Below are 13,479 nucleotides of genomic sequence, written 5' to 3'. Positions count from 1 at the left end.
GTATGATGTGTGAGTTTCATGCGTTTGTATGATGAGTGAGTTTCATGCGTTTGTATGATGAGTGAGTTTCATGCGTTTGTATGATGAGTGAGTTTCATGCGTTTGTATGATGAGTGAGTTTCATGCGTTTGTATGATGAGTGAGTTTCATGCGTTTGTATGATGAGTGAGTTTCATGTGTTTGTATGATGAGTGAGTTTCATGCGTTTGTATGATGAGTGAGTTTCATGCGTTTGTATGATGAGTGAGTTTCATGCGTTTGTATGATGAGTGAGTTTCATGTGTTTGTATGATGAGTGAGTTTCATGCGTTTGTATGATGAGTGAGTTTCATGCGTTTGTATGATGTGTGAGTTTCATGCGTTTGTATGATGTGTGAGTTTCATGTGTTTGTATGATGAGTGAGTTTCATGCGTTTGTATGATGTGTGAGTTTCATGCGTTTGTATGATGTGTGAGTTTCATGCGTTTGTATGATGAGTGAGTTTCATGCGTTTGTATGATGTGTGAGTTCATGCGTTTGTATGATGTGTGAGTTTCCATGCGTTTGTATGATGTGTGAGTTTCATGCGTTTGTATGATGGTGGGTTTCATGCGTTTGTATGATGAGTGAGTTTCATGCGTTTGTATGATGTGTGAGTTTCATGCGTTTGTATGATGTGTGAGTTTCATGCGTTTGTATGATGAGTGAGTTTCATGCGTTTGTATGATGTGTGAGTTTCATGCGTTTGTATGATGTGTGAGTTTCATGCGTTTGTATGATGTGTGAGTTTCATGCGTTTGTATGATGAGTGAGTTTCATGCGTTTGTATGATGAGTGAGTTTCATGTGTTTGTATGATGTGTGAGTTTCATGCGTTTGTATGATGAGTGAGTTTCATGCGTTTGTATGATGAGTGAGTTTCATGTGTTTGTATGATGTGTGAGTTTCATGCGTTTGTATGATGTGTGAGTTTCATGCGTTTGTATGATGTGTGAGTTTCATGCGTTTGTATGATGAGTGAGTTTCATGCGTTTGTATGATGAGTGAGTTTCATGCGTTTGTATGATGAGTGAGTTTCATGCGTTTGTATGATGAGTGAGTTTCATGCGTTTGTATGATGAGTGAGTTTCATGCGTTTGTATGATGAGTGAGTTTCATGCGTTTGTATGATGAGTGAGTTTCATGCGTTTGTATGATGAGTGAGTTTCATGTGTTTGTATGATGAATCTCAGTCCTTTCCGCACACAGACATGCACACGCCTGCCTCATTCCCTTCCTCCCCCACGGGAGCCCCCTCTCAGCAAGTTCCCGCCTACCTTCATGGCTTCTTGAGTGTGAGCCTCTGGGTTGGGTTAGTTTCTTGCCCAAACGTGGGGAAGAGGTTGTTTACTGCGGTTTCGAGTGAAATCTTAGGGTCTTTTGTGATGCTGGGGATTGAACTGCTGACCTTGCACATGCTGAGTAAGCACTTTCCACGGAGTCCTGACCCCAGCCCCTAAAGCTCTTTAAGTAGCCTCCGCTGCATTCTCAAGACATTGCAGTTCCACTGGTCTAGAAACTTTACAAATGAGAGAATTACTAATTTCAAACAACTACTTAGATCCTTTTAGCATTCTTGTATAATTAAGCCGTGAGGCACCAACTCTGAAGTATACACTAAATAATCCTGATGGGATATGCAGTACATTTCTCTGGCATTCAAAAACTGACTATGCTGTACTTCAAGGCATATGCACTAAGCAAACGAATGTGCCCAAGCCTGTCCTGACATTTTTAAAGAAAAATGCCCACATGCTGTAACAACCCATCCATTCCTGTGTTTTAAGACTAGAACACTAGCTCTTGGGAGATAAGGACAGGAGAATCAAAAGTTCATAAGCATTCTAGGCCTCATAGCAGTTTGAGGATAGCCTGGGCTAGATGAGAGCTGACCCTCCATCTTCATCCCCCCCAAAAGAAAACAGACAAAAAATTCCAAAAGACTAGGTTACTAACAGTCTGTACCCTGATCTCTGATACATTAGCAAGAATGTTCACACAGGTGCTCACAGAGATGGTGGGAGAAATTCTGTTTCATCCAGTTACTGAATTCTTATACAGCACTCTCCAGGTAGCCTACTGTTGGTAAACATCCGTAGTATATTCTGAAGAACACTGTATGTCTAATATTTCACAATAGCTCTGAAATACTTGTGAAAAATCAACTCCAAGAAATAACTGAGGGTTGAGGGTGTTGTTTATGATAGATAACATGCCTACAACTCCCCCCAAAAAATTGTGTGTGTGTGTGTGTGTGTGTGTGTGTGTGTGTGAGAGAGAGAGAGAGAGAGAGAGAGAGAGAGAGAGAGAGAGAGAGAGAGATTGATTCTAGTTAGCCTAAAGCATAGGTTGATTTTGGTTTTTTAAATAGTCTCACTGGCCAGGGAGGCTAGCCTCCAAGCTTGCAATCCTCCTGCTCTAGTCTCCTGTGTTCTGGAGCTACAGATGGCCACCATCATGTCTGTCCAAAACACAGAGCCCTTGATAAAATCAGAAACTGTGGAGAATTTCAAAGCTGAAATAAAAATGGATAGATTGTGATGTTCATTTGCTCTTCATTTTGAGCTGGGGAGGACTGTAGCTAGCTAATAGAGGGACCTACAGGCTACCAGGTTCCCCTCCTTACCCTCCCTCCCCTCCCTTGTTTCTTCCCTCCCTCCTTTGTTTCCAGAAATGACCAACAGACTAAATGACTACCCACTTAACACCCTGCAGAGCTTCAAGCTGCCTGCTTTCACTGTGAGAGCGCTACATCCTGACCTTGGATATCTAAAAGACTAAATCCATATAATTTGCATCCAGTAAATATTTCCAAATAATACATAACTGATTATGTAATGTCAAGATTTCTATACATTGTTAAACAACATTGGCTTCTGTATATAACCCTATACCAAAGTATATCCTTAAAGTTATTATAATTAATCCTCTATATAAAAGTTTATTTTAGTACTTTACAATTTGCAAAAAAATATGGAGACAAAAGCAGGATCTGTTACTACAGGTGAAGTCATCTTGAATTCTGTTCAAGTTTAAGTTCATGTGAAAAGCATATGTAAAAAAAACAAAACAGCATTATCTCTTTCTTCTAGGAGGATATTTTAAGAGAAAATGGGTTATAACAAGCAAAAATAAATACATTCATCTGTACAACTCCCATGCCCTGAATTTGCCCACAGTCTTTGGATAAAAAGGAAATGGCAAAGTTCAGTGATTGCCAACTTGTTTTTAACTTACAGACACACAAGCAGTCACCACATATATCCCTGTACCTTGTGCCCACACTAAGAATCTACAGCTCAATACTTTCTTGGAAAGCCATAGACCTCAGAAGGAGATAAATAAAGAAAAGTCTCAAAGACTAAGGCTCCTAAAGTGAAGTTTACCATGCCTTTTGATTGGGATTCTTCCAACCATACACACAAAGCACAGGTAGAGGGCACTGTTCCCCACTACCAACGGGCGTGGGATACGGTGGGGGAGGCATTGAATAGAAACAAAAGATTACTCGATTTTTAAAACTTTATCCTAATATTTTGGTTTTTAGAATCAAAATTATCTGTAGCATGAATGTTTAGAATTCATGATTGAGCTAATGATCATTAACATGTATTTAACCCAAGCACTTTGACCATGTCTAGAATTTACTCTATCAAAGAAATGGACCTTGAGAGTTGAGTTCCATCAGGTCTGTGGGCTCCAAGTAAGTTCAGGGTAATTAGGTTTGAGTGCTGAGATATGGTTCAGTGGAAGAGGACTTGCCTCACATGTCCAAAACCAGCTAAATCATCCGTGACAACATAAACTGATTTGCTTTTCATCTCTTTTGAAAAGAGTTTTTAAATTTAGGTATAAATGAAGTCTAACCCCTAAAAACTATTTTTAAAATTATACAATATGTATATATTCAGAGTCTGGGGAATATTTTCTACTTGCTTATGTTATATATTTGTGTATTTTAGCTACCTCTGACTTGTACAGCATATCCTTTAAAGCCTTTGGTAGCTCCTGGGGTCATAGCAGACCAGCTGTCAATCACCACACACTCTCACCTTGATCCTTAACCTCCTCTTTCAAATCAGACCCTCTTACTTTTCAACTCAGCGATGCTGAGAAGCAGCTCTCTGCTGGAAGCTGTATTCGGAAGGATGCTCTTCGACTTCATATCTCCACAGAGCTTCTTCCCTCTCACTACACCCTGAGGACATTTCAAGCCAAACTCAGTTACAAAATGTTCCATGAGTTTTGTCAGACAATGGTATGTGCTCAGGCAGTGTCTGACGTGCGTGTTCCTTCCTGACTTAACAGGTGACCATACATGCTGCTGCCGGAACCTTGGCTTGGTAGTGCAAGAAGCAGGCCCAGAAGTCAAAACAGCCTGGGAGGACCTGAGCCTTCCCAAGGAGAAGGGAAGAGACTGAAAAACAGCGCTAAACCTGGAACAAGCTGAGCTTCCCTGCCTCTGAGGACATGTGGCAGCCCCCAAGTCCCCAAATCTTTAACAAAACACTATCAAACTCACTGTCAAGCTCTCAACTGAGTTATGATTTTTAATGGAAAGACCTCTTTAGAATTCATATACTGTTGGCTGGGCACTAAGGCCCTAGAGATGCATTCTGATTTTAATGGCTGTGCGTTCTATTGAGACAACTTAGATAATGTGTCCGTCACTCAATCAGTACTGTGATTAGTTTGAGAAGCTTGATTAGTTCCGAAGAGCTTTCTCTTATTAGAAGAGGATGGCGGCACTGTGCGGAGCACAGTGACAAAGTGGTGAAGAGTTGGAGAGCATGAGGTTAGAGAGGTCTGAGAAGAAACAGGAAGTGACGGGGACGGAGATGGGAGGGAGGCCAAGATGGAGACCAAGATCACCCATGCCTCCCTCACCTTCCTGGTCTCAACCTGAGTGAAAGCAAAGGAGAGCAAAGTTAGTTCTTCCTGTTTTCTTTCCTTGCCCTGGCATCAAGAGCTTAAGTTACTGCAACAGCGAAATGTCAACTTTATATTCACTAAAAGAATTGGCTTCAAGCTGGGCAGGGGTGGCTCATGCCTTTAATCCCAGCACTCAGGCAGGCAGATCTCTGTGAGTTTGAGGCCAGCCTGGTCTACAGAGTAAGTTCCGGGTCAGCCTGGTCTACAGAGTGAGTTCCAGGATACCCTGTCTTGAAGAAAGAAAGAAAAAAAAAAAAAAAAAAAAGCTTTACATAGTGACTGCTGTTGGAGGGTGTGTGTGTGTGTTTGTTTAATCAGAAAGAAATGCGTTCTAATTCCAGATTGCATTTACTACTTTATGATCTTGGGGAAGTCACTCATGGGTCACTGAGTTTCTGTTTCCCAACTTTGAACAATAGGGGGATGGGAACTGCTTTATGCATGTCCATGCTCATTATCTGAACATGGAAGTTGATCATCAGCCTTGGAAACCCAAACGTCTGTTTTAACACGCTGAATTTGACTTCTCATTTAAAACCACTGAGGCTGTTTAGAATGCTGTTCACTTACCAGTATGGCTAACAGCCACAATTTTTAAATACTTCATGCAGGACATCTGTAAAAGAAGAAGCCTTCAGTAAGAGGGAAAACAAAGATTTGTCAGCAGGCTTGAAGCTTTAAAGTCATATACTCATGAACCCCGCTGAAGAAGTGTGGAGCAAGTAACAAGAATTGAAACTGACTTCAGTGCTGAAAGGATGGTAACGCTCCAAAACATGAGGCTGAAAGGAAGCACCTTAGCCAAATGCAGATAGAACGTTACCCTGTTGTTTCAAGTCTTCAACGACTCCATGTGCCCTTGAGAAGGAACTCCTATTCCTTAATGAAAGCTGAATACAGTACCTAAAAATTGCCTACATTTGCCTCCTAGTACTCTGCCTCCTCTCCGCTCCAGACCAGTCAGTTCCCTTCATTTGGCTTCCCTTACTTTGCATAAGCTGGGTCTGGGCTAAGGACTGCCTCCATGCTCCCAAAATCAACCCTGAATTTTCTTACCAAGACTCTCTGCTGATCCTTTCAGTTCCACCTAAGGCGTTTCTTCCTTTGGAAAGCTTATTTTGACCCACCACTCCATGCCTGGACTCTGAATTTCATAGTTCAAAGCCAGGACCAAATCATGTGCTGTCCTTGTGCTTTACATAAGTGTATTGGAAGAGATGAAGGCTTGGGGCGTCGTGCTGAGGACACATGCAGAGAAAATGAACCCTACTTTGACACAGCGCGTGATTTGGCCAAAAACAGTTTTAGAAGAAAGAAAATTTCTATTCTTTGATCAGATGCCAGGATTCTTCCTAAAAGGAATGAAATGTTGGAGTGAAATGTTCAAGTAGCAAGCTTTATAAAATAGCTCTTGGCCTGTGCTGATGCCTCTCAGTGAATAAGGAAGTGTCCTTTCCAGGCCTGCTCTGGGCTCAGGATGCTCATCTTTTCATTCGGTGTTTAGGACATGCTCAGTGCATCCAACGCTGGACACCTTCAGTGGGACATCTGGCTATTTAAGAAATGGAATTCTTAGGTAAACACAAACTTTCTAATAAATGATTTGGTGTAAAAACATTCCCAGAAGTGAAAGCCACTCAGTACTTGCAGGACAATTAGTGCATTTGTTGGAACTCATGGTCACTGTAGATTTATTTAGGGCAGTGCTTTTTAATGTTTTTTAATAGACAATAAAATGGCTGATCCATAGTACTGTCTATGCAAGAGAGCAGAAGTTAGTACTCTTGGAAGTATTTAGGTCAATCTTTATAGAGACCATGAAGAATCTTGGACATTTAATAGCTTGAAGGTTTTCAGTAAAGTAGTGAATTAGAATTAGTTAAATTTATTTTTTCTTTTCATGCAAGATAGCATTAAATTAGTGAAACTTTCTGGAAAAAATTCTATTTGGAGCTCCTCATTTAGTTCGGTATATCTGAACTGTTTCTTCAATAAATACTTATCAAGCTCTAAATGTTAGATACTATATATGTAATATAAAACTTTAATTTGATATTTAATTATTTTAAACCATCTTGGAGTCAGCTGGATTCATTCTTTTCCTTTGTGTCTTGTGAATAGAAAGGTAAGCACTCACTATTTTTGCAATGGAGAACAATTTTAATATAATAAACATGGTATGCCCTGCTAAATAAACTGTATCTTCAGAAAATAAAATCACAGCCCAACAATTCCAGCAGCATCAATTTTCATGTTCTTTACTCATTTTTAAACTAGCTTTCATAAATTTAACCCCACATATCAAGTACATTTATTTCTCCAAGTTACTCATTTACTGCGGTTTATCTGAGAGGGTAGCTACTACTTCGAATGAGTGACTTCGTGGATTTGGATTGCTTGTTTGGGGCTGAGTGGAGATTTGGTGGTACCATTTATTTTCGTGGCTCTTCCGTGGAAAAGCGCTTAGACTTCTGTCGCCTTTCTTCTATTAACATTAACCAAAGGGGCTTGCTTCTCCTGTTAAAAAAGAAACAATTTGGGGTGCTTTATAAGAAAACGTAACAGTGATTTTGCCTGGAGGAAAAAAACTAAAGAGTAACCATTTTTAACTTGTGAGTTCCAAGTAAGAACCTTCAGAAGCTGAAAGCGCAACTTAGTCTTCTCTGACACACTGTAACCTTAACTGCTAACACTGAAACTTATTTTCATTTTGGAGTCCTAGAGATGTCTGTCAGTGTTCAGTAATTTAAGCTCCATTTATTTCCTACTGTGTGTCCCAACTTTTCCCTTTCTTAACCTGAACATGTGAGCTTTTGAAAACACAAGCATAGAAAAAGAGAACCAATTTAGCTGGTTTTTTCGCTTAAGCAATGTATAAAGCTACCAAAGGAAGGAAATGAACTGGTATTGGCACAGGATGGGGAGATCTGGGTTCTGGATCTAACAGTGTCAGTGATTTATGTCCTAAACCTTTATTTTTTCCGAAGTCCTCATTCGATTAGAGAGAGGATTTTTCTTTGTGGCAGAGGGTACTTGTGGAGGAATATTAGAAACTGTTACGCCATGGACTATAGTTGAGAAAAGACAATTAGGAGACCAGCTGCCAAGGAAAGTGATATTTATAGTTTCTACCTCGCTTGCCAAAAATAGATTTTACATAGCATATAGGCCACGGTCTCTGTTTCTGGGTTCTGCTGCCATTCTGCGTCGTTCGGGCATCTGAAAGGAAGGGGAATTTCAGTAGTTTGTACAAAGTAAGGAAAACTGGATTCCTCCTGGTGTGGCCAGGACCGCTCTAGGGGACATTGCTGACTTCCTGGAGGTAAATGGCCGGCCCATGCCTGGGAACCTAGAGGGCAGGCCGCCTTTCCCAGAGTCCCGGGACGCACGCTGCATCTTCCAGCCAGGGTTCCACCCAGCTAGCCGGGTCTCAAGCTGAGAATCAGCTCCTCGCAGGGCGCTTGGCCTTCCAGCTTGTTTTTGCTGGCCCGGGTCCGCACGCTCCCCACCCCGGGCGCCGAGGGGCGGGGCTGCGACTCCCCGCGGGCCGGCATTGGCGGGCGCGCCGGGCCCGGCAGTGGAGTGACGGGCGCGGGGCGGGGCCTCGCGGCTTGTTTGTCAGCGCCGCCCGCCCCGCCCCCGCGGTGCGCTGACCGAAGCGCTGCAGCGAGCGCGGCCGCCGCCGTCCCGCCGACATGCGTCTGGCCGCCGCGGCGAACGAGGCGTACACAGCCTCGCTGGCCGTCACCGAGCTGCTGGGCTGCCACCAGTGCGGCGGGGGCCGCGGCCAGGACGAGGTACCGGGCGGGCGGGCGGGGGCGGGCGGGGGGCGGGCGGGCCGAGCACCGCCGACGCTCGCCCTGCAGCATCGCAAACGCCCCCTCGGGGCTGCGCGGCCTGGGCGAAGGACTGCAGCGGCCGCCCGGCCGGTCCTTACCGTGCAGGCCGCGCGCGGCCCCGAGAAACGTCTGCCGTGCCGGTGCGCACAAGTCAGCAGCAGAGCTGAAGGCTGGGCCGGCCAGCCTGTGGATTTTCCTCCCTGGCGCTCGGGAGGAAACCTGTCAAAACAGGTTGTTCAGTCACCCTTCCCTCGCCGACGTGCGCTGAGACAGACACAGGGGAGTCGGGTGCACGGCACTGCCCCGAGGGAAAGGCCATCCAAGCCCTGCGCCGCTCTCCGCAGCGTTTGCCCTTGCTAAACCATCGCTGCTACGCCCGAGTCGGCCTGCAGAACTATTTAGTTGAGGTGGTTTGTGTGTGTGTTTTAAGTGGTGCTAATAGGATGATGTTTGAAAATGGCTCGTATAACCTTCCCTAAAAATTGAACATTCAAAGGCTTTGACTCTAAAGGGATGAGGAGGGAAATACTGAAATTGGAGTTGAAATCAGACTGTTGGGTTGTTTTAGCACCAGAAGTCTAAATGTGAATAACCTCCTTGTTATTTTGCACATTAAAATGATACAGGTCTAATTTTTAATAGTCTATTAATCGGTACACTACACATAGTCATGAAAACTTAACTGACCCCTTGACAGGTGTAGAACACCAAGTGTTGTTTTCTAGATGTTGACATTGTAGATGCATTGCATGCTGCTTGTTTACAGAGACCAAAACAGCCTTTACAGATTTCTAAAGCTCCGGAGTGCACTCAGTAAAGCCTCTCTCTGGGTTCTATACTCCTCGTCAATAAATAAATAACCTGTAAAGCGTTGCCCTGGAAGCTTTACTAAAAACAGGCCACAACATGAAAGTGTTGAGTTAGCATTTACAGTTTCTGTGTGCAGGCCACCTCAGATCTACCTGCTCTCATTCTGAGTAGAGAGGAACCCCAGTGGTCATGCCTGTGGTCATGCCTGAATAGCTCTGTTATTTCTGACATCGTCTGTGGGCAAAATCTTCAGCTCACACTTGCAGTTTCCAAAGAGCTGAAGCAGCTTGTATATTGATTATAGCAGTGCCTGTGGGGTTGTGTTCAACAGACTAGGAAGCTTTGCAGAGCTGCATTTCACAACTAGGAATGCACTGGCACAGTTCTCTCCAATAGCAAGCTTTCAAAAGTTGTCTCTTCCTCCTCCTCCCTCTCCGCCTCCCCTCCTCCTCCCCATCCAACCCAGGACCCTGTACACGCTAGGCAAATTCTGTACCGCCCACCACATCCCCAACCCAAATGTAATAAATACTTTGAAGTCAGGAAGTTTTTCTTTTTCTAAAGAGAGAGAGAGAGAGAGAGAGAGAGAGATCCCTAACTTCCCGTGTTTTTAAATAGCATAGCAGTGTTAATGGCAATCAGAAGAAATACAGTACATTTTGCTGTAGCTCAAGAAATCATGAACACTTCTAGCTCTCCTCGTTTCTACTGAAATTCTCTGAGTAGTAAAAAGTCCACATTATGCTATGTAGGCAAGGATTCCCCCAGAAAAGGGAGAGTGGGATTAAGACTTTAACTTTTTATAAAACTTTTTGCTTTCTTTGCCTTGTTGAAATACCATTTCTAGTTGTATAGGTTTTAAAAAAAAGAAGATTGACATTAGTGTTGTGATTATAATTCATATGCTAAAATAACTAGATTTTTTAATGCATCAAGTGGACAAAAATGCTTCAAATAATTCACTTTCTTTTAACCTAGCTTTTCAAGGAGGCAGATTGATGCTTCATAAGTGAACATCTTTGGTTTCACATTTGTGGCCAATCATTCACTCTTAAGGAGACTGATGTAGGTCTCTACACAGTCTTTAGCAGAGTGAGGCATGTGGTAAGAAAGGTGCTTTCAGTCCACAGGCACTGTTCCTACAGTGGTACAGGACGTGCTGTCAGCAGCCACTAAGGATGTCCATATTCTGCAGAGTAACTGTTAGCGTCACACATTGGTGAGGAAACAGGTCAGGGTGTGATGGTGGAGGCTGTGCTCACCTCTTTCAAAGATGGCCATTAGCATTGGTGAGGGATGGGAAATGTTTTTTTCTCATGTCAGCTTTTCCAGCCACGCCTTCACAGAGAACCTGTGAAGTTTATCCTGATTAACATCTGCAACTGCTTTTCCACATGGCCGTTTGTTCTGGGCAGTTCTGCCTCCTAGGATCTGGCCTGTAAGATTTGATCAGAGTCTAACTGAGTTCTCACAACTATAGAAGGAGAAATAATTGGAACAGTCCACCTAGGAAGTTAGATTCATTCAGTTTGACTTGGCCTCTCAGGCTGATAAAGCAATGAAGACATTGACTTCTTTTTCATGAGGATTGAAAAGACATGTACATTTTCCAGATTGTAATATCATACCTTACAGGCCCCTTGTTTGTAGTACTTAAAACAGTACTTGGTTCGTAACACTTTATGAACTGTGATTGCTGCTCTTAATTTTTTATTACTATTACTAGCTTGAGATTGTTTTTTGCCTGTTTATATCAGTTAAGGAATAAGCAGAAAACTAAAAAGCAGTTGGATTCTCAGACACTCCTGATGTGTGTAAGTGCACATGTCCTCAAGAGCTTTGTTATTCTGTTACGTCACAGAGGTAGTTGTGAGGGATGGTACTATTATTGCTTTACCTTCCTCACCATCATCCTCACTTCACACATTAGACCTGTCAAGGTCAGAGTTAAGTGCTTTCATGGGAATTACAAACTTACTAAACAGAATTCTTATTTTGGCCCAGACCATCTTAACTGCTCTGTACTTCTTTCTTTCTTTCTTTCTTTCTTTTTGTTTGTTGTTTGTTTGTTTTTCGAGACAGGGTTTCTCTGTGTAGCTTTCCACCTTTCCTGGAACTCGCTTTGGAGACCAGGCTAGTCTCGAACTCACAGAGATCCTCCTGGCTCTGCCTCCCGAGTGCTGGGATTAAAGGCATGCGCCACCACCGCCCGGCTGTACTTCTTTCTTAGGAGATGATGCATAATCTTGGTCATGCTAGGGATCTAATGTAGGGCCTTGTATGTGCTGGCCGAGCCCTTTCCCACTAGACCATCATTCCATTCTACTGTGGTGGTTTTCCAAGATGTGGAGTGTGTACAAGGTTCAGTGAGAACAGATCCTGTAGGTTGGTCTAAGGAAACCATCACCAATTTACTTTTCTCAGAGGTTAATTTGTGTGTACTGGGAGGTTGAATAAAGCCAGTCAGCTTCCTGTCCTACCTGGTCTAAGATTAATTGGGATACAGTCTCAGAGGTCATCAGTAACACCCCAGATGATTAGCCTTCTGTTTTCTGATGGGCATAAAATTAAGTAGAAAGGTTGGTGTCATGTCCTTGTATCACAGTCTTGTACATAGTCTGTTAGCTAAGAAGAGAGTCTACCATCTTTGAAGCCTAGCCTCCTAATAAGGAGAGTAAATTTATTTGATCCCAGACTAGAAGTAACCATGTTTCTCATTATGTCAGTCTTGATCAACCGTCTCTGTTGGGGAAAAGTTGATTGGTGTAAGTCTGTCTCCCTCTGCTCTCCCACCTTTGACCCTCCCATCTCTTTTCTGTCAGTTCTTTCCTGCTTCTATGAGCTGAACCACCTCAGTCCCTCACGGTCTCTGGGAATCATCTGGTAATTCACTGGATGAAATGGTTTCACCTGGAACTAGACATTGATAAATAATGAAGGGAATGGCTTGGGGGTCAGAGACTCCCTCACAGTTCTGTTTTCTTGTTCTTCTGCCCACAGCTCTGCTAGATATTTATCATGGTGTTAATATCATCCTAACACTAACATTACTAGTAGTGCAGTGGGCATCTAATCTCTCCCAAGGAATGCTTGCTCTCTCCCCCCCCCTCCGTTTTGTGTGATTATTTCCTTCTTGACTTCCTTTTTCTTAACATATTTTTAAATAGTTTTTCACCATTGCAGAAAATATTTCTAGCAGAATCAAGGACATTTCCTTGGCCATTGAAGATTTAGGGGAAGAGAAAAAAAGCAGTACCAACATGGCCACTAAATGTAACTAAAAGAGTGGGCTTCGTTTTATCAACTCAAGAATTACTTAGGACCATTGGAAAGGACTCTTGCTGTATCTATACGAAAATTTACTTACTTTTTTTTTTTTTTTTAAGATGGGGGTCTCCTTATGTAGCCCTGGTCTGGCTAACCTGGAACTTGCTATGTCAACCAGGCTAGCCTTGAACTCATGAGTGCAGGGGTTAAAGGCATGTGTCACTATGCTCTGCAAATTTTATTTTATGAAGCATTCATGGCTACATTACAGGAATTGTGAAATTATTACTTTATAATAATTTGGTATATAATGTTTATATGTGGTATAAAAACAAGACCAAAATGCTATAATTAACCTGTTTGTTTTGAAGGTCTTATGGGTATCAATTTGGTGTCATCTAAAGAAATACTACCCACATGTTTCAAGAAGTAACACACATGTTCTGGTTCATTCTTATGCAGGACCTCAGCTCTGTTGCTCTGTTGAACATTTCAGTCTTACATTGATTAGCACTTAGGTTATTTATTAGGTTTTGCAGATTTCAATATTGCAGATTTGCCTTTACATGTGAGTGCACAAATGTGAGTAGGCCTGTAGTTTCCCACTGAAGAT

At 42.7% G+C, this 13,479-nt stretch overlaps 1 protein-coding gene across 2 annotated transcripts in view; it reads left to right on the top strand.

Annotated features, from left to right (window-relative positions):
- Sesn1 (sestrin 1) overlaps positions 1-13,479 on the top strand; it is a 104,988-nt gene that overhangs the window by 72,630 nt on the left and 18,879 nt on the right. Inside the window, exon 1 of one of the 2 annotated variants that reach the window (XM_036168583.1) lies at positions 8,588-8,747. The exons of the other annotated variant lie outside the window; for it this stretch is intronic. Within the exon in view, the coding sequence (XP_036024476.1) occupies positions 8,646-8,747 (102 nt within the window). The 5' untranslated portion in view covers positions 8,588-8,645. Of the gene's footprint in view, positions 1-8,587; positions 8,748-13,479 lie in introns of those variants that run through there. 2 annotated transcript variants of the gene reach the window in all.

Source organism: Onychomys torridus, chromosome 19, assembly GCF_903995425.1.
Source record: "Onychomys torridus chromosome 19, mOncTor1.1, whole genome shotgun sequence".
NCBI lineage: Eukaryota > Metazoa > Chordata > Mammalia > Rodentia > Cricetidae > Onychomys > Onychomys torridus.
Note: the sequence above shows the minus strand (reverse complement) of the source record. Positions and strands in the feature narration are given on the sequence as shown.